The following is a 21,033-nucleotide window of genomic DNA, read 5'->3' as shown; positions in this document are numbered from 1 at the left end:
GCGGGTCACACGCCTGCTGAACGGGTGTGGGCTCTGGGTCAGGGCCGCCAGGGCATGGGCTGATTCCCACACTCGCAGCCCCTGTGCACATGGACAGCTGGGCCGGGAAGCCTGAGGGCGGGCCAGGCAAAGGGACGCAGGTGCGGACAGCTGGGGCAGGCTGGCACCGGAGGACACGGCCAGAGACCCCGGGCCTTCCAGGTGGAGCCCTCGGCTTAGCGCCCCAAGCAGCTCGCAAAGCTCGTCACACAAGTTTCCACAAAGTTCGAGTTTTGCTAAATAAACGGTCTTATGTTTTGCCTGTTTGAAAACCGTGACCTGCAGCGTGACCCGTCTGACGTAGAAGGTCCCCCCAACCGCACCCCCACAGGGCCGCTGGGCACGTGTAGCCCTTTTCCGTGGCTGTCGGGCAGGTGCTTTGTGGCGTTTGTTGTGTGTCTGCCACGGATGGGCGTCCCTGCTGAGATGGACTCGTGGCACGGGGTTGTCCTGGCCCCACCTGAGCTCAGGGCCCTGGGGGAGGGGGAATCCTGTGGACACACGCTCACATTTTTCACTCAAAACACTCACGAGCCCAGGCGCCCAGATATTTCCCCGGGTTGTAAGAGGCGATCGGAGCTCCCGCTCCTCCCCAGCTTTGTGAAGACAAATTCCCAACGCCTCCAGCGTTCTCCTGCGGGGATTTATCTGCCACAGATGCCTTCCCTATTGGCAGGACCAGAAATGCAGGGACAGAAAGGATCCCATCCTTCCCAGCTATGGACCATATTGAACGCCATTTGTCGCATTGATTTTTTCAAAACACAAATGGCGTGTGCAAGATATTTCCAGGAATGAACAAAGAAAAACTGGGGACAACTATTTAAATCATTTCTCTTGGCTGAACTCAGTGGAGTCGGGGAAAACAGCAGGGCGGCGGGGGACTGGCCCGGGAGCGCTGGCTGGGGGCCCAGCCCCGCTGAGCCCTGTTTATCACCTGGAAGCAAACATGCAAACGCTTACTTCCAGATGGGGCCAGACACCTGGCAAGCAGGCCTGACGCGTCCAGTAAATCAAGGCTGACACAGGGAACTGAAGGGGGGGTGGCCCCCAGAGAAGGCTGGCCTCCAGGAGGGGCTGTCAGGGGCCCGGAAGGAGGCCTCCTTGCAGTGCTATCCCTATCCCGGCACATGAGGGAATCCAGAGAGTGAAGGAGGACAAAAGGAACCCAGTGAGGAGGGAAGGGTTGAGGAGGGAGCAGTGATGGGGGAAGGATGGACAGGAAAACAGTGCCTTCAGACTTCCCAGGGCAGCTGCTAACTCTGGTCACTCTGTCCTGCTCAACGGCCCTGACAGCAGTCAAGCCCAGCCCTCATCCTCAGCCCAGACAAGAGCAAAGACCTCCCAGTATGACCAGGGCCCTGATGGAGGAAGGATAAAGTAGCTTCTGCAATCCAGAAAAGCTTCCTGGAGGAGGTGACAGCCAAGTTAGGACCTGAGTCAAAAGATAGCTATTAGCTAGGCAAAAGGACTTGGGGGCAGAGAGTTCAGTAGAGGAAGGAATGTTCCAGCTGAGACTCTAGAGAACAGAGGGTCTGCGAGATGCTCAGTGTGCTGATGGGGGATTGGGGACTGAGGGCAGCGGTCCCTGGGACCAGCCCTTCCTAGCTCGTGGGCTCAATCCTGGCTGCCGCAGGGAGCCACCTGGCGGCAGCAAAGAGGAACTACCTGATCAGACGTTTGCAGGGGCCCAGCCAATGGCTTCTCTCTGTTCTGAACAAGGGGAGAAATCAGGAAAACCACTCGGCAGATGGGAAACCAGAATATTCCCTTTACCGTGGGGGTAGTTGATGTTGGAGAACGTGGCTTCTATCTGCTGACCGGTGGGTCTCCAAACACTGAGCCCTGAGCCTCCCTGGTGTGGGCAGGCCTTCGCCATGGGGCCCAGAGAAGAATGTGGGGTGCCTGCGAGCAGACCTCCTCCATGAGCTCTCTTCCCCTGAGCAGGAGGAGGGAGGCTGGCCAGGGTAGAGGCTGGAGGCCCCTCCCCAAGAGAAGGACACATTAGGCGGAGTGGCTTTGGCTGCTAAGTCCTGGCAGAGCCTGCAGGCTGGGCTGAGGACGGAGGCCCAGGGCCCCCCCGGGGAAGTAAGGGCAGGGTCTGTCCCACCGTGCCTGGGACTCGTACGTTGTCAAGAGCGACAGTGGGCTCCAGCTACCACGTAAGCCAGGGCCGTGTTTGAGAGCATGGGAAACTCAGGACCCGAGAGAAAGAGACGCTGTTCTTGTCACACAGTGAGTGAGAGGGCCAACTGGGAACGCGGTCGGGACTCCCCACCCATAGCTCTATCCCCTGAAGCGCTTTCCACCTACAGTTGTCCCTGAGGACTTGTGCTCACAGCCAGGGCGCGGGGTGGCTGCCAGCTCGCGCACAGAGAGCGAATTCGCCCTTCCACACCCCTGTGCTCTATCCAGGCCCTCAGTGGACGGCGTGGGGCCCCCCACAGGGAGTGCACACCTGCTTGCAACGCTCATCTCTTCCAGAGACACCTCACAGACACACCCAGAATGTTCCACCCCTATGTGGCGTCCCTGAGCCCAGCCAAGTTGACACAGAAAATTGACCATCACAAGGTTCTCGCTGATTCTATCACAAAACACCGCATGCCCCGAGGCAGTCAGCCACCCCGCTGGTTCCGAAGGCCTCACATGGGCCCAGCCCTCTCCTTGCTGGGTGCTGGGGACATAGAAACGAAAATAAAAGACCCTGTCCCTGCCTTCAAGGACCCCACAGTCCAGTGGAACACACGGTTTAGTCTTTCCCTCTGGGAACAGTCTCAGCCACCGCGGCAGGCATCACCAGGCCACCGGGGCTCCCTTCCCCCAGCCTGAAGTCAGCCTCCTCTCCCTCCAGGGGCCCTGCAGGCCGCCACGACCTCCCTCTGCTGCAAAACCTACCTGCCATCCTGATGAAGCGGAAGGTCTGCCCAAGTGGCTTTCCAGATCCCCATTACTTTGGGGTAGAATTAAAGTCCAATCCCGGTGACCCCTTTGTCACTTTGCCCTCTCACTCGCCATCCTTACCACATGCCACATCACCTTTGATTGTAACTGCGAGGGCAGCCAGCAGCTGCCTGATTTCCTCCACTGACAGCAAGCTCACTACCTCTGGTGCTCACGTTCTTTATGTTGGTCCCCTCCCTTCTACCCACAGGCCCTGGTTCACGATGCAAGCTTGACTCGAAAGGCACAGTGACAGCCAATTACTATAGCTATTCACCACGGATTGAGAGCCTTGCGTCCCTCCTACTGCCCTGCACGTCCCTGCGTGTGATACCCACCTGGCCCCTGGACGGCTCTGCGCTTGACCAAATGAAGGAACCACAGCAACTGTGTGACTCTCAGAGGTTCTCCTCGTCCTGTTTCACAGATGGGGAAACTGGGTCCCGGAGCATCGAGAGAATGTCACCCTGGAGACCAGTGGCCCTGCCTCCTTCCTCCGAGACCTTCGCCCCTTCGGAGAACATCCTGCAGAGGCAGAAACAAACATCCACGCCCTCAATCCTGTCTTCTCACTGGCTTCCCCAGCAACCCCCCTGCATGCATCACATGCTCTTCCTTCCAGAACCTTCTCTCTCTGTTCCCTCCTTTCCATCTGGGATGGCGGCCTGCACTTGAACGGCCCGTTCCCTTAGGTGTTCCCCAAAGAAGTGGCCTGGCCTCGTGTTGGCATCCACAGCACATGATAAAGGAGAAGAGATTTGGGGCCACCCTCGCGGGCCACCCCAGTGAGCCCAGCTATTGGGAGAGAGAAGATGGGGAGGCCCAGCCGGAAGACTAAACACCATGAGCTCTGAAAAGACGAAAGACCGCATTGTCCTGGGGGAGAGACCGTGAAGTCTCCACAAGAAGAAACAAAACATCAGGAGAAAGAGTTTCACTCTGTTTCACAAAAATGCAGTCTCGTGCGTTTTTCAGGTTGTTGTAGGTAAACGATCACAGAACAGTGTGATAAGCATCTTGATGGAAGAAGCCAAGTATTACAGTTTATTCTGCTCTCGAGTTTCTGTCTTGGGCTTCCCTCCAGCCTCAGGGATTCCGTCTGATCATCACCCAGCAGGACCCCGCGAGCAGCCCCCGCAGGGGGGCAGTAAGCGCTCAGCGAGCCAGTACATGCTTGTTGGCGGTTGTGTTACTTTGCACCGGAGCAGAGAGAGGCACGGAGTCGGCTCCTGGATTCTCCACCCAACGTTCCCTGAGCATGTCCCCTGCACAGGCCTCAGACATGGAGAGCAGTCGAGATCTGAGTCCGACCTGATGGCGTTTCGATGCTGGAATGCTGAAGGCTTCGGGCGGCTATTGGGATAGTGTGAATGTACTGTGCACAGGGGAAGGGCATGCATTTGGGGGCCAGAGGGCAGACTGTTATGGGTTAAATGGTATCCCCTCGAAAGGCATGTTGATGTCCTAAACCCCAGTGCCTGTCAATGCGACCTTTTGGGGAATGAAGTCTTTGCAGGTGTAATTAGTTACGTTGAGGCCGTAATGGAGTCGAGGGGGCTCTACTCTGGTATGACAGGTGCCCTTCAAAGAAGAGGGAAATTTAAACATAGACGTAGCAGCAAGAATCATTTCTGTTGTTTTAAGCCACCCGTCTGAGTTTCCTAGAGACGTAACAAAGTACCACAAACTGGCTGGTTTAAACAATAGGAATTTATAGTGTCATAGTTCTGGAGGCTGGAGGCCCAAGAACAAGGTGTCGGCAGGGTTGGCTCCTCCCGGGGCCATGGGAGGGAATCGTTCCGTGCCTCTCCCCCCGGCCTCCGGGGTTTACCGGCATCCTCCGCTCTCCTGGGCTTGCAGACACCTTGCGGATCTCTGCATCTGTCTTCACATGACATTCTCCCTGTGCACCTGTGTGTCCAAACGTCCCCTCTCTGTGAGGACACCTGTCATGGTGGACCAGGCCCACCCTGATGACTTCGTTTTAACTTAATTACCCTGCAGAGACTCTGTCTCCACATCCGGTCACATTCTGAGGCCCAGGGGGTTAAGAGCTCAACATTTAAATTTTGAGGGGACACAATTTATAACACCTGGTCAAGGCTCTGGATCTGTTTTGTTTTGTTTTTCTCATCCTAATTGTCCATTTACAAGGCAAATGGGCCCTAAAATGTATCACTCTTGTTTTCCTGAGAAGTATTTAACCTGTTGGTCTTGTTCGCTTTACGACGCAGACGGAATTAAGACCTGCCCAAAGCAAGGGGCCTCGAGGAGGTTCAATGTCCTTCCATTCCTGCCACTCTAAGCACAGCCATTCCTGCTCCCAGCAAAACGTTTCCAAACCATCCCAAGCTTTTTTTTTACATTATTAATTTTTTAAGTTGTGGTAAAATACATACAAGATAAAATTTGCCATTTCAGCCATTTTTAAGCGTACAGGCCGGTGGCTTTACTTCACTGTGTAGTCATCACTCCCTCCATCCCCAAACTTCCCAAACAGAACCTCGGCCCCACGAAAAGCTCGCTCCCCACTGTCCTGTCCCCAGCCCCTCGAAACCATTACTCTACCTCTGTCTGTAGGAGTGGCCTAGTCTGGCTTCTTCCTACAGGCGGACTCACACAATATTCGTCCTTTGGTTTTCTGCCTTATTTCACTGAGCACCAGGGTTTCAAGTTTCATCCGCGGTGCGACAGGTGTCAGAATCCTCTTCCTCGGAAGGCTGAATAACATCCCATCGAGATGATGGGCCGCACTGTGGGTCCGGCCCTCCATCCGAGGGCCTGGGGGCCACTTCCGACCTCTGGGCTCCTGGGAACAGCGCTGTCACAGACATGGGGATACAAATGTCTGTGAGATCCTGCTCTCGATTCCTTTCGGGGGAATACGCAGGGGTGACCTTTCTCATCCCAGATACGTCTGACTTTCAAAAGTCTTTAGGACGATGTACTTGGATCTCATCTGATTGTCTAATAAGTTGGTAGAAACCAAAACATTTCGCCCTGGATTTCTAGAGGGAGACCCGGGAAACTCAACAGTTCTCTGGGGGGAAGGGCGAGGCCTTGTGTCAGGCCTCCTTGTCCTGGGCTTCTCAGTGCAGCTTCACTCGCTCTGCCTCCAAGGAGCCACCAGGAGGGGGGATGGAGCCCCTGATGCACAAGCCACGCGGTCGTGGTTGGGGGCGGGCTGGGGGTTTCCACACGGCAGGCCCATGGGCTCAGGGACGACTGCAGGTGGAAGGCTTTATCGGGGATAGAGCTGCAGGTGGCGAGTCAGGAGCGCGTTGGGGAAAGGACCCAGGGGTGAAAGTGGCAGCAAAAATCACAGCGGGGGTCAGATGTCCGTTGTAACCAAAAATGAAGTAACATGGGATTGAGGTTCCCAGAGCTGGAACACACACGTATGCACAGACACACACGCACACAGACCGGCAGACATACAGACGGGCTCTGACTCAAGCGTGGGCCCCGCCTTCGTCCTGGAGGGTATGGTGAAACAGTCACACTGCGGGGCCACGGTGGACTTACTGAGAGATGAACAGCAGGAGCTGGAAAGAGTGAGAGGTCCAGAGCACAAGAGGGTAGGACCTGGACCCTGGACTCCGCCAGCTCCCTCCTCTGAACACTGGGGTTACAGCGATACTGTGAAGGGACACTGTGGTGACAACCCTAGCGGTAAGTGACAGAAAACCGACACAAAGCAATGTAAGCAAACGGAGCCAATCCGAACTTGGTTCCTCGCGCCGGGACGGGTGCTGACGTGCCTCAGGAGTGAAGAAAGGGCTTCTGGGGGAAGGATTTAGGCTCTGGGATGGGGATCTGTGTCTCCAGCTTCCCCTCCCCATGTGTCTCTGCTGGTCGGGCCCCCCCGCCCCGCATGGTGGGCAGGGACACAGGGCTCCAGACGCCCGTCTCCCCGCATGGGGACTCTGGCAGGGAGAGACCTGCTCCCCCAGCTTCCCCTGAGCACGTCCAGGGAAGGATCTGATGGGCCCTGCCTGGGTCACATGCCCTGTCCTTGGCCTGATCATTTCTGCGGAAGGAAAGGATTCTGTAAGAGGCCAGGTGACAGGCAGAGCCTCAGGCTGGGGGTGGTGGGGCCCAGCCTGTCCCAGGAAGCACATCAAAACACACTCCAGCCAGTGCAGACAAAAAAAAGCAAAACAATCACAAAACAACATCTCCCCCGCGGTGGCTACAGGATTCAATGTTAAGGGAGCTTTGTGACAGCCTGGAAGAGCCTCTTGGACACAGTAGGTCCTCAGCATCCGCTAGCCGAGGTCCTGAGAGAGGACAGGCAAATGAAGTTCCCCTCCCCCAGCCGTCACCAGCACCACCGAGTCACCCTGAAAAACCCTCTTTAAAACATTATGCATGTTTTGAAACCCGAAGTGTGTTTGCATGATCCAGAAACAAAGCCGGGCATCCGCGCCGGGCATCCGTAGCACCACGTGGGGCTCCTCGGAGGCTGTCTGCGGCTCAGGGTGCGGGGGAGATGGGCGGGGCCGGCAGGAGGCGGGGTTCGCCCGGCGGGGGCGGGGCTAGGCGTCTCCCCGGGGGCGGCGCTGCCCAAGCTCCAGTTTGCTTTCCTGTGGCCTCAGGTCACACTGGCTTTGTTTCTGGAAGGAACATCTCCGGTTTTGGAAACTCCCTTTGGAGAAGGTGTTTTCCAAGTTCTCACACCTAAGGGAAAAGCAGTCCAATCGGTGAATGCAGGAAGGCCAGGGAGGAACAGAAGGTGAAGGGACGAGCTGGCAGGCTGGACACACAGCACCCCGCTGCCCCGCTCACAGTCCCCCTGCGCAGAACTTCCCTGGGAGAACACTACAGTGTGGCCTTTCCCTTCCCCCAACTCTGCGGGTCTGCCGTTGGGGATGCTGCTGTGATGGCCGGAGCTCCATCCTCATCGTGAGAGCGAGGGACAGCCCTTGGGGAGGGCAGAGCAGCAAGCGGGAAGGAGTCTGGCCCCTGATAACATGGGGCCACAGAGCCACCCTGAGAGCCGTGGACTACCCACCCCTGGACGTTTGCATAGGAGGAAAATTAGTGTCTCTGGCTTCAGAGACGGTTGTTTGGCTCCCAGACCCCAGGAGGGCTTAGGAATGAGAGCGGTGGCAGGGGCACCCGCTGCTTCCGTGGCTGTCCCGTGTGGGCCCTGTATCAGCGCAGGTGTTTCCTGACATCCACCCCCGCTGCCAGCGGCAGGGGAGGGACGGTGGGTCATGAAGCTCTTACACAACCCAGCTTCAGAACTAGCTCCCCGAGCCCCTCCACCCTCGAGCAGTGCTCCTGAGAAGGCACCACACCCAGCATCCGTCACCAACGTGACACCCCATCCCCGAGCCCCGTTACTGGTGGCAGCCACGGTCACCGCTACAGGTCATCGTCTGGGGGATGTGCGGCGAAGCCACATGCTCCTCATGATGCCACGAGAGTCCTTAGCCTCATTATTCGGGGGAGAGACCCACTTCACCCCTGCTCACTGTGGTCCCACGGGGTCACGGCCATCACCTCAAGATGCCTCTGGCTCCAGTTCTGGGCTTGTGACCAATCCAAGTGTAGAGTCAAGGGGAGACAACGAGCCCGGGCACTCAGCTTCCTCACGGGGACGAGAGAGAGCCGCAGAAGGTGGGGGAAGCCTGATGTGCCCACCCGGGCTACCCTACCGTTTGCGCCCTCCAACGCCTCTATAATAATCTGCATTATTTTTCTAATGAGAAACCATTCCTTCTGCCAATCCTCACCCACAGCACTTTTCATGGTTCTGACTTTTTTCTGGCTGAAGATGAATTCGACCAACACACAGGAGGGTTCAAAATGCAGGGGGCTCGTGGTGAACAATTTAATCAGCCTTAGATTCAAATTGCCTCTCATGTCCACAGGCTCTGTAAGAAACTCCCACTGGGATTTGAAGGGCTCACGGCCTCCTCCCTCCCTCCCTGTCCGTCAGGCAAGCCAAGGCCACCCTCTTCTCACCTCTGTGGGAAGAGAAGACTGTGCCTGCGGCAGGCCCTTGACCGCACCTGGAGCAGCCCGTTCTACCCGCTCTCTTTCCAACTTTCTCGGGGACATGCAGTGAGTTTCTCTTGCATTCACTTCTCCCCATGCAACTGATGGGGCTCTTTTTGCAGAAAGTTATTTCAACGGGAACTTCTGTGGCCCCTTCTGGTGGCAATTTCTTTCCAAGAACATTCTGTCCGCTTGGAGCCAATATGCTAGGGACGAGTGGCAGGAGATTTGCTGCCCGATGTCAGGTCCCTCGTCCAGGCAAGTCTCTCAGCCTGGGAACCCTGGTTTCCTCTGGATGGAGGGGTCAGCCACCAAAACAAAGGTGGGCCAAGAATGAGTGGTGGTGATGAGAAAGGGAGCAAGACTTATGATTGATTCATTCCATGTGCTCAGATCCAAAACACGACCCAATAAAGCCAATAAAGGCATGCCCACCTCTCGGGATTATCCGGTGGCTTAGGGCCCTCTGGGCCTCACAGCAGCAGGTGCCAGAAGGCTGGGCTCCTGGCGGGCTCCTTCAGGTTGCTGGTGGAGTCCAGTTCCTGGCAACAGCAGGTCAGAGATCTTCATTTCCTTGCTGACCATCAGCTGAGGGCCGCACTCTTCTCCCAGAGGCCGCACACAGCATTCTCTTTCAGACGACCCTTCCATCTCCAAAGAAGCAGTGGCCATCGACATGTTCTCACACTTTGAAGCTCTCTGATGCCACTCACCAAGGTCAAGCCCACCGGAAAATCTCCATGAAGGCCAACTGGCTTGGCCAGTTCCCTTCAGAGCAGCACTGGGCTTTGTGTTGGACTGGATGGGTATCTTGGAGCCCATCTTTAGAATTCTGTCTACCACACCCATTATGCCTTTTTTTTTTTTTTTCGGAGAGAGGGAGAGGGAGAGAGAAAGTAGAAGGGCAGAGGGAGAAGGAGAGAGAGAATCTTAAGCAGATTCCACACTCAGTGAGGAGGCCAATGCAGGGCACGATCGCACAACCCTGAGATCATGACCTGAGCTGAAATCAAGAGTCAGACGTTTAACTGACTGAGCCACCCAGGTGCCCCTCCCATTTTTTTAATTGGCTTATTTCAGAGTTGGATTAAAGGAGGAAAATCCATGTCCCTGCTGAGGAAACAATAATAATGACAACAATGCAGTTTGTGGCGGCAGACAACACTCTGGGTGGACGGATTCATGTTCTGGCTCCACCTCTGACCGTCACGTGGAAGTGGAGATCAGTGGAGGAAAATATGCAAAAGGTCTCCCTTCTTCTGCCTTCGTAACCTTGAACAAGTCACCTAACCTGGCTGGGCTCTGTCCCTTCATCACCGTATTGAGTGCTGATCCAAAAGGACATCTGCCCAGAGCCTGGCACCCACCAGCACATGGCCCACATGCTGTTGAGCCATCTGCACAACCGTCACCTGAGGACACCTTCTTAAATGTCATCCCCTCCTTGTTGGGGGTACCATGCGCTGTTCAGCTTACTTTTCCCGCATCCCTGCCTGGGCCACCCATGCCCTTGGCTAAAAGCGAGTGCTGTGGGCTGATCCAGGAGCCTTCCCATACAAGCAGCTTCCTCTTCACGTGGAGAAGACTTGCACTGAGTTGATGAAGACCTCAGTGAACTAACCACCTGAGCAGGCTCCCAAGAGCAGTGGCAAAATGACACTTTGGTATGTGACACACCAGCAGTTTTTTGGAGCAGTCCCAAGGTTGCCACTAGGTGGCAGCACAGGCAGATCCCTGCTCAGAGAGATTGCAAGGGGTAGGACACAGATCCAGGGTATGGCTTCCTGGCAAGCCTGGACCAACTGGAGGTTCAGTGCCCCTAGTGTGGCACTGCATTGTGACAACCATGCTTGTCTCTGTCTCGTGACCCAGTGGCTATTACTCTCTGTTATTCGTCCTCATACTGCACTGTAAGCTATTTGGGATGCCCATCTGATCTCCTCTGAGCCCAAAGGAGTTAGGGAATATTTTTTTTAAACTTCACAATAAATACGATCCCAGTTTTTGGGCGCCTGGGCGGCTCAGTTGGTTAAGCGTCTCCCTTTGGCTCAGGTCATGATCCCAGGGTCCTGGGATCGAGCCCTGCCTCACATCGGGCTCCCTGCTCAGCAGGGAGCCTGTTTCTCCCTCTCCCTCTGCCGCTCCCCCTGCTTGGGTGTGCTCTCTCTCAAATAAAAAAATAAAAAACCTTTAAAAAAAATATATGATCCCTGTTCTACAGGTGAGCAGATCAAGGATTGTGGCTTGACCAATGTCACAGCCAGTGAGAAACATGACATTGTGTTACATTTTATTACAGAGAATTTCAAATATACAAAAGAGGCATTGTAACTTGGATGGTATTCACCATCCAGCCTAACCATTATCAACACTTTGTCACTGAGTTTCTCCTATCCTTTTTTTTTTTTTACAAGAGTATTTATAAAGCAAATTCCAAACACTGTGGCAATGTAAATACTTCTGTTTGCATCTCTAAACAAGTGGGGCATTTTGACCTAACCACCACCAGGCCATTCACTCTCCCTAGAGTGTCAACAACTCCTTAATAATACTGTTTATAATTAAATTTCCCCTCACCGTGTCACAAACGTCTTTTGTACAGTTGGATTGTTCTATCATGATCCAATAAGGTCCACATCCATTTAATTATGTCCTTTAAGCTTTAATTGTCAAATAGTCCTACTTCCTTTCTTTTCCTCCAGCCCCTTAATTAATAAACTGGGTCATTTTCCCACAGAACACCCCACATTCTGGATTTGGCTGTTTGCCTCCCCCTGCAGGTGTCACAGACTCTGGGACAGTGTAGATGTTCGTTCAACATTACCAGTACTTTCAATGAGAGCAAAGAATAGAGGTTTGGTCCTCACAAACGTGACGTGCAGGCAGCCCTCCACCGTGAGGGAGACCACGGGCTCCAGCCTCCCCCTCTTGGCAGACTGGACTGCGGGCCAGGAGTGCTGGAGCAGGAGCCACTTCAGAGCTCCTGGAGGCCCCTGGCTGGAGGGACAGCAGCCAGGGGCGTAAGAAAAGCGGCACCTCCCCTCCCAGCACCTCGCCTTCAGGGCAGGTGATAAAGTAGCAATGGCCTTTGCCAGATTAATGAAAACGTTTGGATATATAAGCTTAAGCTGTGTCCCCAAATAATCCTAAGTGCTCTTCTCATCGTCACGATTTGTGTTTTATTCTGAGAGAAGTGAAGCTGAGAAGCCAGCATCCGCCCGTGTTTCCATCCATTCTCCAGCGTCCACGCGGACACATCTGACCCCTGGATTCCGGCACCTGCTCTAACAGGGCTCCAGGACAGCGCCGGGGCCCCCCCTCCGTCCCCACCGTGGACGGGGCCCGGCAAACGGCGTCCGACAGCGCCGAGCGTCCAGGGAGTCCGCAACACCCCACGACGAACAACCTGCTAGCCGAACCACTCCCAGAGCGACCCGCGGTGGAAGCGCGGAAGGATCGGTCAGACGCAAGTCTCGCGGGAGGAGCGCCGCACTTCCGGCGCCCCGCCCCCCTACGCTTCTTCCCCATTGGTTCTACCCTGGACCGCGCCCCGCCCGCGAGCTCCTCCTCCCACGTTTCCCTTCACCTTTCACCTCCTCACCTTCTGAGCCTCCGGAGGCCTCAGACCCCGCCCACCAGGAGGGGAAGCGCGAGGTGGGGGCGTGGCGAGAGAGGGCTCTGAAGCGGCCCACAATTATTGGTTACTATTGTCTGTCCATCAGAGGAGAAGCGGTTACGGACTGGCTGAAGGGAAGTGGTTGGGCGGAGAAGGAGGCACAGAGTCTGCGCGAGTGGCAACGCCCCCGAGGGGGGCGGGTCAGCTGTCTCCGCGCATGCCCGGTGCGTGTGCAGTGCCGGCGGCGGCGGTAGTCATGGCGGCTAGGTGTGTGAGGCTCGTGCGGCACAGCCTCCCGGCTTTGGCGCTGTCTCTCAGGTAAGGGGCGCCCGGCCGCCTGTGGCTGAAGAAGGACGCTGTCCTCAGTGCGGCTTCTATTCAGGCCGAGGCCGCACCGCGGACTCTTCGCGGCTCCGACCGGGGAGAGGGTCGTCGTGGGCCCGCGGTTCGCCGACGCGGCGCGTGGACCCCCCGCCCGGGGCCTGCCCCTCGGCCGGAGCTGACCGGCCCCGCATACTGGCCCCACGCGCGCTCGCGCCCGGGACCCGGCGGCCAGTCTACCGCCAGGTCGGGTCCGCGGGGCCCTCGGGCTCGTTCCCCTCGGCCCCGGTTCCTTCCCGCGTGTCAGGTCCGAAGCCGGCGAAACCCGTCCCGCCGCGAGAGCGGGATTTAGGTAGACCAGTGCAGTGCGTCCACGGGGAGGCTCGCAGGAGTCCGGGCCCTCACCGCGTTTGTTAATCTGCGGCCTCTGCTGTTGCAAGGTCCTAGCTCATAAGGTAATTTGGCAAGTCTTTAGCATCTCCTTTGCTGAGGGAACGGCTCAGAACCAAAGTACTTACTGGAGGAGCTGCTCTGGGCCAAACATTGGATAGAAGCTGGGCGGAGCCAGAGCTGGACTTTCCTTGAAGGAGCTTGCTCACGTGGACGGGGAGACCCGGCGGGTGGGGCGAGGATCACCTACAACGGGAGGGGATTACGATGTGATTGCTAGTCTCGTAAATTATATAAAACGAAATATGGGAACAAAGAGCAGTGACCACCCGATTCCCTGAGGGAAAAGGTTTTTTCTTTTTTTGCTCACATAGCTTGTGGTTTTCTATCTGAATTAATTGCCAGGAAGGCGATTACCAAGGTAGCATTAATTTCAGCCCTTGAGAACTAGTTTATTGTGGAAAGGGGCTCTTAGGGGGGAGTCAGAGCTGAGTCGCAGTCATAATTCTTCTCCGATTCAGTCTCCCTCTCTGACTCCGCCCTGTTGTGTCCCCTACCACACTGCTCCCAGCCCCTCTGTGGGCTGAGCCACAGGAATAGGTCTGTGGAAAGGCTGTGACCATCACACCCAGGGATCAGCACAGCTGAGAAATAAGACAGGCCTCACAACAACATACTCAGTTGTTAGGCTGTTAGCTTTTTTAAATCACAGAAATAAAATATGATAGAAAGGTTACCGCACTCCTCAGACTAATGGATCCTTCCCCTCTTCTCCAGGCCTTAGACACAGGTATACATACACAGGATTTCTGGTTTGTCCTTACAGAAAGGGCTTCATGTTTTGCCTGTTTCTCTAAATTGCATTTCTTACCACGTAGTACACCTGTAGTATATCCCAGAGGTGAGAGTTTGACATTCTTTTTCGCAGCCCCAGACTATTCCAGATTGTGGAAGTGACAGTGTATTCAGCAGTGTCCCCCGCTTGTTGCTGTACGGTGCTGCCATAAACATCCTTATACACATATTCTGTGTACTGATAGCTTCCTCTTCTTCGAGGCAGTTTCCTTTAATCTCGGAAGAAAATCGCCTGTAGTTTATTTTCAGATTGAAATGTGATGCAATTAAGAGCTCTTAGAAGAAATCTGAGTTTTGTTTTGTTTTGTTTTTAAGATTTTATTTATTTATTCAACAGAGATAGAGACAGCCAGCGAGAGACAGAACACAAGCAGGGGGAGTGGGAGAGGAAGAAGCAGGCTCATAGCAGAGGAGCTTGATGTGGGGCTCGATCCCATAACGCTGGGATCACACCCTGAGCCGAAGGCAGACGCTTAACTGCTGTGCCACCCAGGCGCCCCAGAAATCTGAGTTTTAAGCTTGGAGGAGAAATTGGTCCTGGTGAAGAAGCCTGAGTTTAAGACCATTCTGTCATTCATTAATAACTTTATGACCTTGGGCTTATCACTTAACCTTTTTCATGTGGGGATCAGACTGGATAATGTCTTGAGTCACTTCCAGTTTTAGGTCTGGAGCTCTTCGTCCCTCTGTATATCCCCTGCTTTCCTACCTCCAGTGCTGACTCCTTATGTATAACTCTTATCTATCCTTCAGAGCCCCTCTGTTCAAAGCTTTTCATGGTCTTCCATTTCCCCAAAGCTAGAAACGTTCTACTCTGAGTCTCCTAAAGCACAGTTTCTCTTTTATCACTTTTAAACCCAAAATTATAGTACTTTGTCTGTAGATGCCTTTTTTGACAGTAAGTACCCTAAGGGCAGGATCTCTGCCTAGTCCATCCTTGTCATCAACATCAGTACTGGAGCTCACCTCTAATAGTAGCTACTCCATCAATATGTGATGGGTCTGGATGACCATATCTCAGAAGGAGGTGTTTGGACTGGAAAGAAGATGTTAGTTCCGTGGCCTTGGTACATTGACGTGCTAGTTTAGACACGTTACAGAAGATTTTATGTAAGTTAGCAGCTTCTGTACGTAATATACCATTTGCCTTTATTAGATCGAAGATAAATTCTTTCTCCCTCACAGGTCAGTAGCAAATAGTTTTAAATGATCTCAGATTTCTAAAATTATACATCTGACTTTTAAGCACAAAGCCCAGTCTTCACTCACAGTGTTGTGGACTTGTTTAGGCCATCTCCTCGGCTGCTGTGCACTGCTACGAAACAGAAGAACAATGGCCAGAACTTGGAAGAGGACGTGGGTCAAAATGAACAGAAGCCAGATACTCCCTCTCCAGAGAAGATACTCCTGGACGAGAAGGTCAAGCTGGAAGAGCAGCTGAAGGAGACTGTGGTAAGGTCACCCAGGCTGTTGTGGGGAAATGTGATCTCTTGAACTCAGGACCTCTGGCCAGATGAGTTTGGTCATTTGTCTGAGAACTACAGTCAGGTCCTGCAGCAAATTCCTGCTGAGGAAGGGACTAGAACTGGAATCCTCTGTGGCACTGGTTCTGTCATGAGAATCATCTTCACATGCTGCACAGATTATGCTGAATTAAGACTTGAGGGGTCTTTCAAGTGAAGAACACTCGTTGTGGCACTTCAGCTGGGTCTGACGGGAAGACAAGGGCTGGGGCCAGGGGTGTGGTTATGTGGTGCTCTCAGAGGGAGGGAGGAGTTTAGTGAACTAGTTAGGAGGACACATTATTACTCTACGGGAAGAGGCACAGGTGGCACAAATCAGGTTAAGATTTAAAAATGATCGTATCAAGCACTGTATGTTGGCTCTGTTCTAACCACCTTACTTACATTAATCCTCACAATACTCTGTGAATAACCGTTAGAGCCTCAACAGAAAGGTCAGGTTACGTTCCCCAGGTGGCTTAGCTACTGAGCGGCAGAGCCCGGGTTTGAGCCTCGGGAGTCTTAACCCTAAACCACTGCACTAGAATCACCTGTAACTGGAGGACAAGGTGAAGGGCAGTGGCCCCGGAGCTAGAAGTGCTTAGGAGATGAGTGGCATGACAGGAAAATTGGTGAGAAATGGAGAGGTCACCAGCATTTGGTGATTGTCACCCAATCAGTGTTGGGATGGGGCCACTGGATCGCAGTTGAAAGACCAGAGGATGGGGTTTTCTCCCCTCAGTGGGCTGGAGGTTCTCCTAAGCCGCTCCTGGAGCTGTGGGCTTTGAGTGCGTCCACCCCAGCCAGCATTCTAGGATTCCCTGAAGTTGGAAATTCTGTGGGAGTGAGCGGTCCGTCCTTGAGGGGCACTGAGAGCATCAGAACCATGAGAAAGTTTTCCCTCATCCTTGTCCAGCTGGTCACTGGGGGCTACGTGACCCCTTGACCTCTTATTCCTTGGAAATAGTGACACGGATGTAACTTCTTCCCGCTCAGTACGCTGCGCTGCCTGTGGTCGAAGACGGCAGACATCATAACACATGTTACTCGTACCTTGACTTGGAATTTGTTCACATCAGATTTGCTTTCTTAGGAATTCGTTCCATGCTTTATTCATGTACATTTCCTCTTTACCCTTTTTTTAGGAAAAATATAAGCGAGCTTTGGCAGACACCGAGAACTTGAGGCAGAGGAGCCAAAAATTGGTGGAGGAGGCAAAATTATATGGTAACTTTAGACACTATCTGATATTGATCCTAGAAAAATACAGGGCAGGGGAAGGTGGGTGGGGCGCCCGGGGAGTGTGGAACAGCAGGATGCCCCAGGCTGAGGAGGTGGGGAGGCCGCTGGGTGTGTTCCCTCCCGTGGAGAGGAGTCTGCAAGGAGCCGAAGTGGCAGCTGTGACCTGCATTTAGAATTGCAGGGGTGACTCCTTCGGCGAGGAGAGTGTGTGTTGCTCTTCCCCACGCAGACCTCGGTTAGCCTGAGGCCGTCTGAGGCTGCAGGGAGTCCCCGGGGTCAGCCTCACAGGTGGGCGTTCCGTAGCTGCCTCAGCGGTCACACGGGCAGAAGGTCTAAGACGCTGTCTGCATTGTCAGCATTTGGATATTTTTGTCGCCGTCCTTCCCATTTTACATTTGAGATCATTGAGGCTTAAGTGACTTGCCACTCATCACAAAGCTGGGAAGTCACGGTAGCCGTGCGGAGGCCAGTGCTCCCGATGCCGCGGCCGTGCTGGTGTCCGTGACACGGCGGGTATGGTCTGAGTACTAGCGGCACCGTCTGTACAGACCCGCGAGCACCATCCCCCCCACCTTCTGGAAGAACCACCTCAGGCTCACAGTGAGACAATAGGTACTTTGCCCAAGGGACAGATGGCAGGTCCACAGCCAAGTGGAAACCAAGAGCCAGTCTCGTACTGCCACACGCAGCGGATAAGAGGTCTCCTCTTGAAATAGTGCTTATGCCTCTTTCTGGTAATGCTCTTGGTTGGCTTCTGATCTGCCTGGCCTCCAGATGTCTCCAGGGTCCTTCAGGGATTGGGGTTAGGCCTCCTCTCGACATGCTCCCCGGAGACTTGCCCTCCGGCGGGCCTGCGCACACGTTCTTTGTGGCTCAGTTCTTCTGAGTCCAGTCCCATGCGTCCTGTCGCTCCCCCAGCCTTTTCACCGGATGCCTCACGGGTGTTTTACGTTTTCCCTTTTATCTGTGCTGTTCGTCCTCATTTTAAAACTTAACACTGTGATCTTTCCCGGTGCTTATTTGGGGCAGGAATCTGAAGTTCTCTTTTCCTGTCGCTTGTCCCACATGCCCCCGTCTCGCGAGCGCTGAGCGGCTGGCCTCCCGTCTGTCCACTTCCCCCTGATCCCAGCCAGCTTTGGCGCTCGCACCGCCACACCCCAGGCCAAAGCGATTTTAAAATACAGCCATTCCTCGCTTTACTGTGCTTCACGGATGATGCAGTTTTCACTGATTGAAGGTTTGGCAAATCCTGCATTGAGCAAGTATTTTTTCACCAGCATCTGCTCACTTCGTGTCTCTGTCACATTTCGGCGATTTTCACAGTAGTTCCAACGCTTCATTATTAATGTATTTGCTATGGGCTGTGATCACACCTCGCTGAAAGCTCAAAGGATGGTTAGCATTTTTTAGCAAAATGTATTTTTTTAAGGTATATTTTTTTTATACATAATACTACTGCACGCTTCGTACTACAGTGCAAACATAATTTTTATATGCACTGAGAAAACAAGAAACTCCTTTGACTCCCTTTACTGAGCTCTTTGCCTTGTCAGGGTGGTCTGCAGCTAGAAGCGCAGCGTCTCCGCCCCGCGCCCCGCACAGTGTGCCCACGCCATCCGCCTGTTGGGCTGCCCCATCTGGAACCTTCAGCTTCTCTGGGTCTGCCTCTTCCCTGTGCATCGGCCGCCCTTCAGTCCTCGAATGTTTGGGTGATTCTTCAGGCCGTGGTTCACAGACCTGTCCTCTGACTGTCCTGTCTAAATGCAGTCCCTTAGTGTGATCTCTCCTCAGCTCTGAGGAGCGCGCCTTCCTGGAGGCGGGATTGTAATCGTGTTTGCACTGGGGTGGTTGTTTGATGCCTGTCTCAGACCATACTCTCCATGAGGGCAGACTGTCCCCCAGGAATTGGCACAAGCTTTATCCGTCATAGACACCCATGTTTTTATCAGAAAGGTAGAAAGTTTTCCATTTCATTTTTCCAGCAGGAGGGAGAAGTATTGGTGACAAAAGTCGCCCACAGACGCTACCTCCTACAAAGGCGGGGGCGGCAGGGGGTGGGGGTGGGGCTGGTGCCTTTGTGTCCAGGGCCTGGGTGGAAGCAGATGCCCACCTGGGTGCTCCAGTCACCCCTGACTTCCATTCAGCATCTGAGGCATTTTCTTGAAACCACAATTTGATGTAATATACTGCCTCGAATTTTGAGTGACTTTTCTCCTACGTGATTTTGTTAGATTAGGGTTAAGGCTTGGGTGTGTCTTGGCATCTTTGACCCCACGGTGCTGGCGGGGCAGCCCCTCCCTCAGCAGAACGTTCTGGGGGTTGAGGCGTTCTGTGGCGACGGCACGGTTCCTTAGCCTGCGGCAGGAACGAGGGGGAGGTGGTTCTGCACCTTGGGAGCAAACCGGCTCTTGTCTAAACCCAGAAGTTGTTTTTTTGGGTTTTGTGGGGTTTTTTTTTCATTTTTTTACCACGCCATGGAAACTTGAGGACACGTGAACGGTTTGAAGGGTTCTCGTTCGGGAGTCTGTGCATGAGGCTGGCGGGGTTACAGCTCTCGGGTGCCCCGCCGGCGCTGGGGGTGCACATGATGGTGTCCTTCGCTCCGTTCAGGCATCCAGGGCTTCTGTAAGGACTTGCTGGAGGTCGCGGACATCTTGGAGAAGGCGACGCAGAGCGTCCCAAAGGAGGAGGTTAAAGATGACAACCCTCACCTGAAGAACCTCTACGAGGGGCTCGTAATGACTGAGGTCCAGATCCAGAAGGTGTTCACGAAGCACGGCTTGCTGCGGCTGAACCCCGTGGGGGCCAGGTTCGACCCCTACGAGCATGAGGCCTTGTTCCACACGCCAGTGGAGGGGAAGGAGCCTGGCACGGTGGCGCTGGTCAGCAAAGTGGGGTACAAGCTGCACGGGCGCACCCTGAGGCCCGCCCTGGTGGGGGTGGTGAAGGAGGCTTAGCGGCCTCGCAAGGGCTTCGCTGGGTTCTCTGTAATCACTCGCTGTAACTCTTGAAAGGCTGGTTCGTCCGCTCTCTGACTACTTCTGACCCTTCCCAGTCCTTGTTGGAAAGCTTTAGTAACCAGTGGCTAAACAGAAAATTAAGCCGGTTGCGCTGACGCGTGAATGAACTTTAATTCAGGAGTCTGTTCGTTGATTTTTAATATACCTTAATCGCTCCACACGCTTAGAGAACAGGCCGGCGGGACACGACTGGACCCTAGAGAGTCTCGAATCACACTGTAGGTGCTCAAAGCCCGGCGACGCCCAAGTACCACAGATGAGTCAGGTGTCTTCGGGAACCCCACTGTTGGGCTGGCTGCCACCCGGGCTTGCCGGGTCCTGCGGCCCACTGTGGCACACGGGGTCCTGCGTGCTCAGCCCGTCCCTTCGTCCAGTGAAGGGAGGGCGAGGGCTTACGCGTGTCCCTCCTGCTCAGAGTAGGTTTCACCGCGCCCTTGCTGAAGAGCATACATGAGTCCCATTTATAATTCGTTACCATCTGGCTGCGAAAGTGCCCAACTTCTGGCTTTCTTCCAGAGATGGGAAGTGAGCACATGCATCTGGCCAGGTCTCACCACCTCGTTTTCCCTGTTACTGAATTTGACAAAAAACCAATCACTTTTGCCCTGTTCATCTATTTGTAGAAATGCTCAGCTCACTAATAGCTAGTTACTGATGATGGCCTGAAGGTATTTTTCCTAGTAAGATGGACTTGCTCAAAATCCAAGGATTGCATGCTTCGTACATTTTAAATGTTAATGTTTAATTTTTAAATTTTATTTAAGAGGATTAAAGCCCTAATATGTTTATTTTCCTACTTTCTGGAAACTATTTTGTGTACTTTGGTGGAGGAGGTCCACCTACACTAAGCATGACTTAGCTTTCCCGTTCTCGGCTCAAATCCTGAAGCCGTGTGCTTGACGCTTACACGCTTACACATGCGCACACATGTCAGCTTCCCCGTGGGAGGGGAGAGGAGGAACCGCGCCTCTGCTGGGGACAGATGTCCCTGCCCACAGCCCTAGGGAGGGGCCTGCACGCACTCAGAGCCGCAGTAAGATCACCCACAGTCTGCACCGCACCGTAGGCCCCTCCAGTCCTCATTCAGAGTCAAGAGAGC

The 21,033-nt window shown here is 54.1% G+C and overlaps 1 protein-coding gene across 1 annotated transcript; it reads left to right on the top strand.

Moving 5' to 3' along the window:
- Positions 1-12,774: 12,774 nt before the first annotated feature.
- Positions 12,775-20,730, top strand: GRPEL1 (GrpE like 1, mitochondrial). Its single transcript, XM_040625145.1, has 4 exons — positions 12,775-12,922; positions 15,460-15,622; positions 16,818-16,899; positions 19,525-20,730. Exons 1-4 carry the CDS (start codon positions 12,822-12,824, stop codon positions 19,869-19,871), a joined length of 693 nt encoding a protein of 230 aa, XP_040481079.1. The 5' UTR covers positions 12,775-12,821; the 3' UTR covers positions 19,872-20,730.
- The last annotated feature ends 303 nt before the right edge of the window (positions 20,731-21,033 follow it).

This window comes from Ursus maritimus, unplaced genomic scaffold, assembly GCF_017311325.1.
Source record: "Ursus maritimus isolate PB19 unplaced genomic scaffold, ASM1731132v1 scaffold_8, whole genome shotgun sequence".
Taxonomy (NCBI): Eukaryota; Metazoa; Chordata; class Mammalia; order Carnivora; family Ursidae; genus Ursus; species Ursus maritimus.
Note: the sequence above shows the minus strand (reverse complement) of the source record. Positions and strands in the feature narration are given on the sequence as shown.

Excerpts from the sequence above, each read along its gene's own strand:
- GRPEL1 (XM_040625145.1), top strand. The coding sequence starts at position 12,822 with ATGCCCGGTGCGTGTGCAGTGCCGGCGGCGGCGGTAGTCATGGCGGCT. Across the intron at positions 15,623-16,817 it reads AGCAGCTGAAGGAGACTGTG|GAAAAATATAAGCGAGCTTT; the intron begins GTAAGGTCACCC and ends CCCTTTTTTTAG. Across the intron at positions 16,900-19,524 it reads GGAGGAGGCAAAATTATATG|GCATCCAGGGCTTCTGTAAG; the intron begins GTAACTTTAGAC and ends CGCTCCGTTCAG.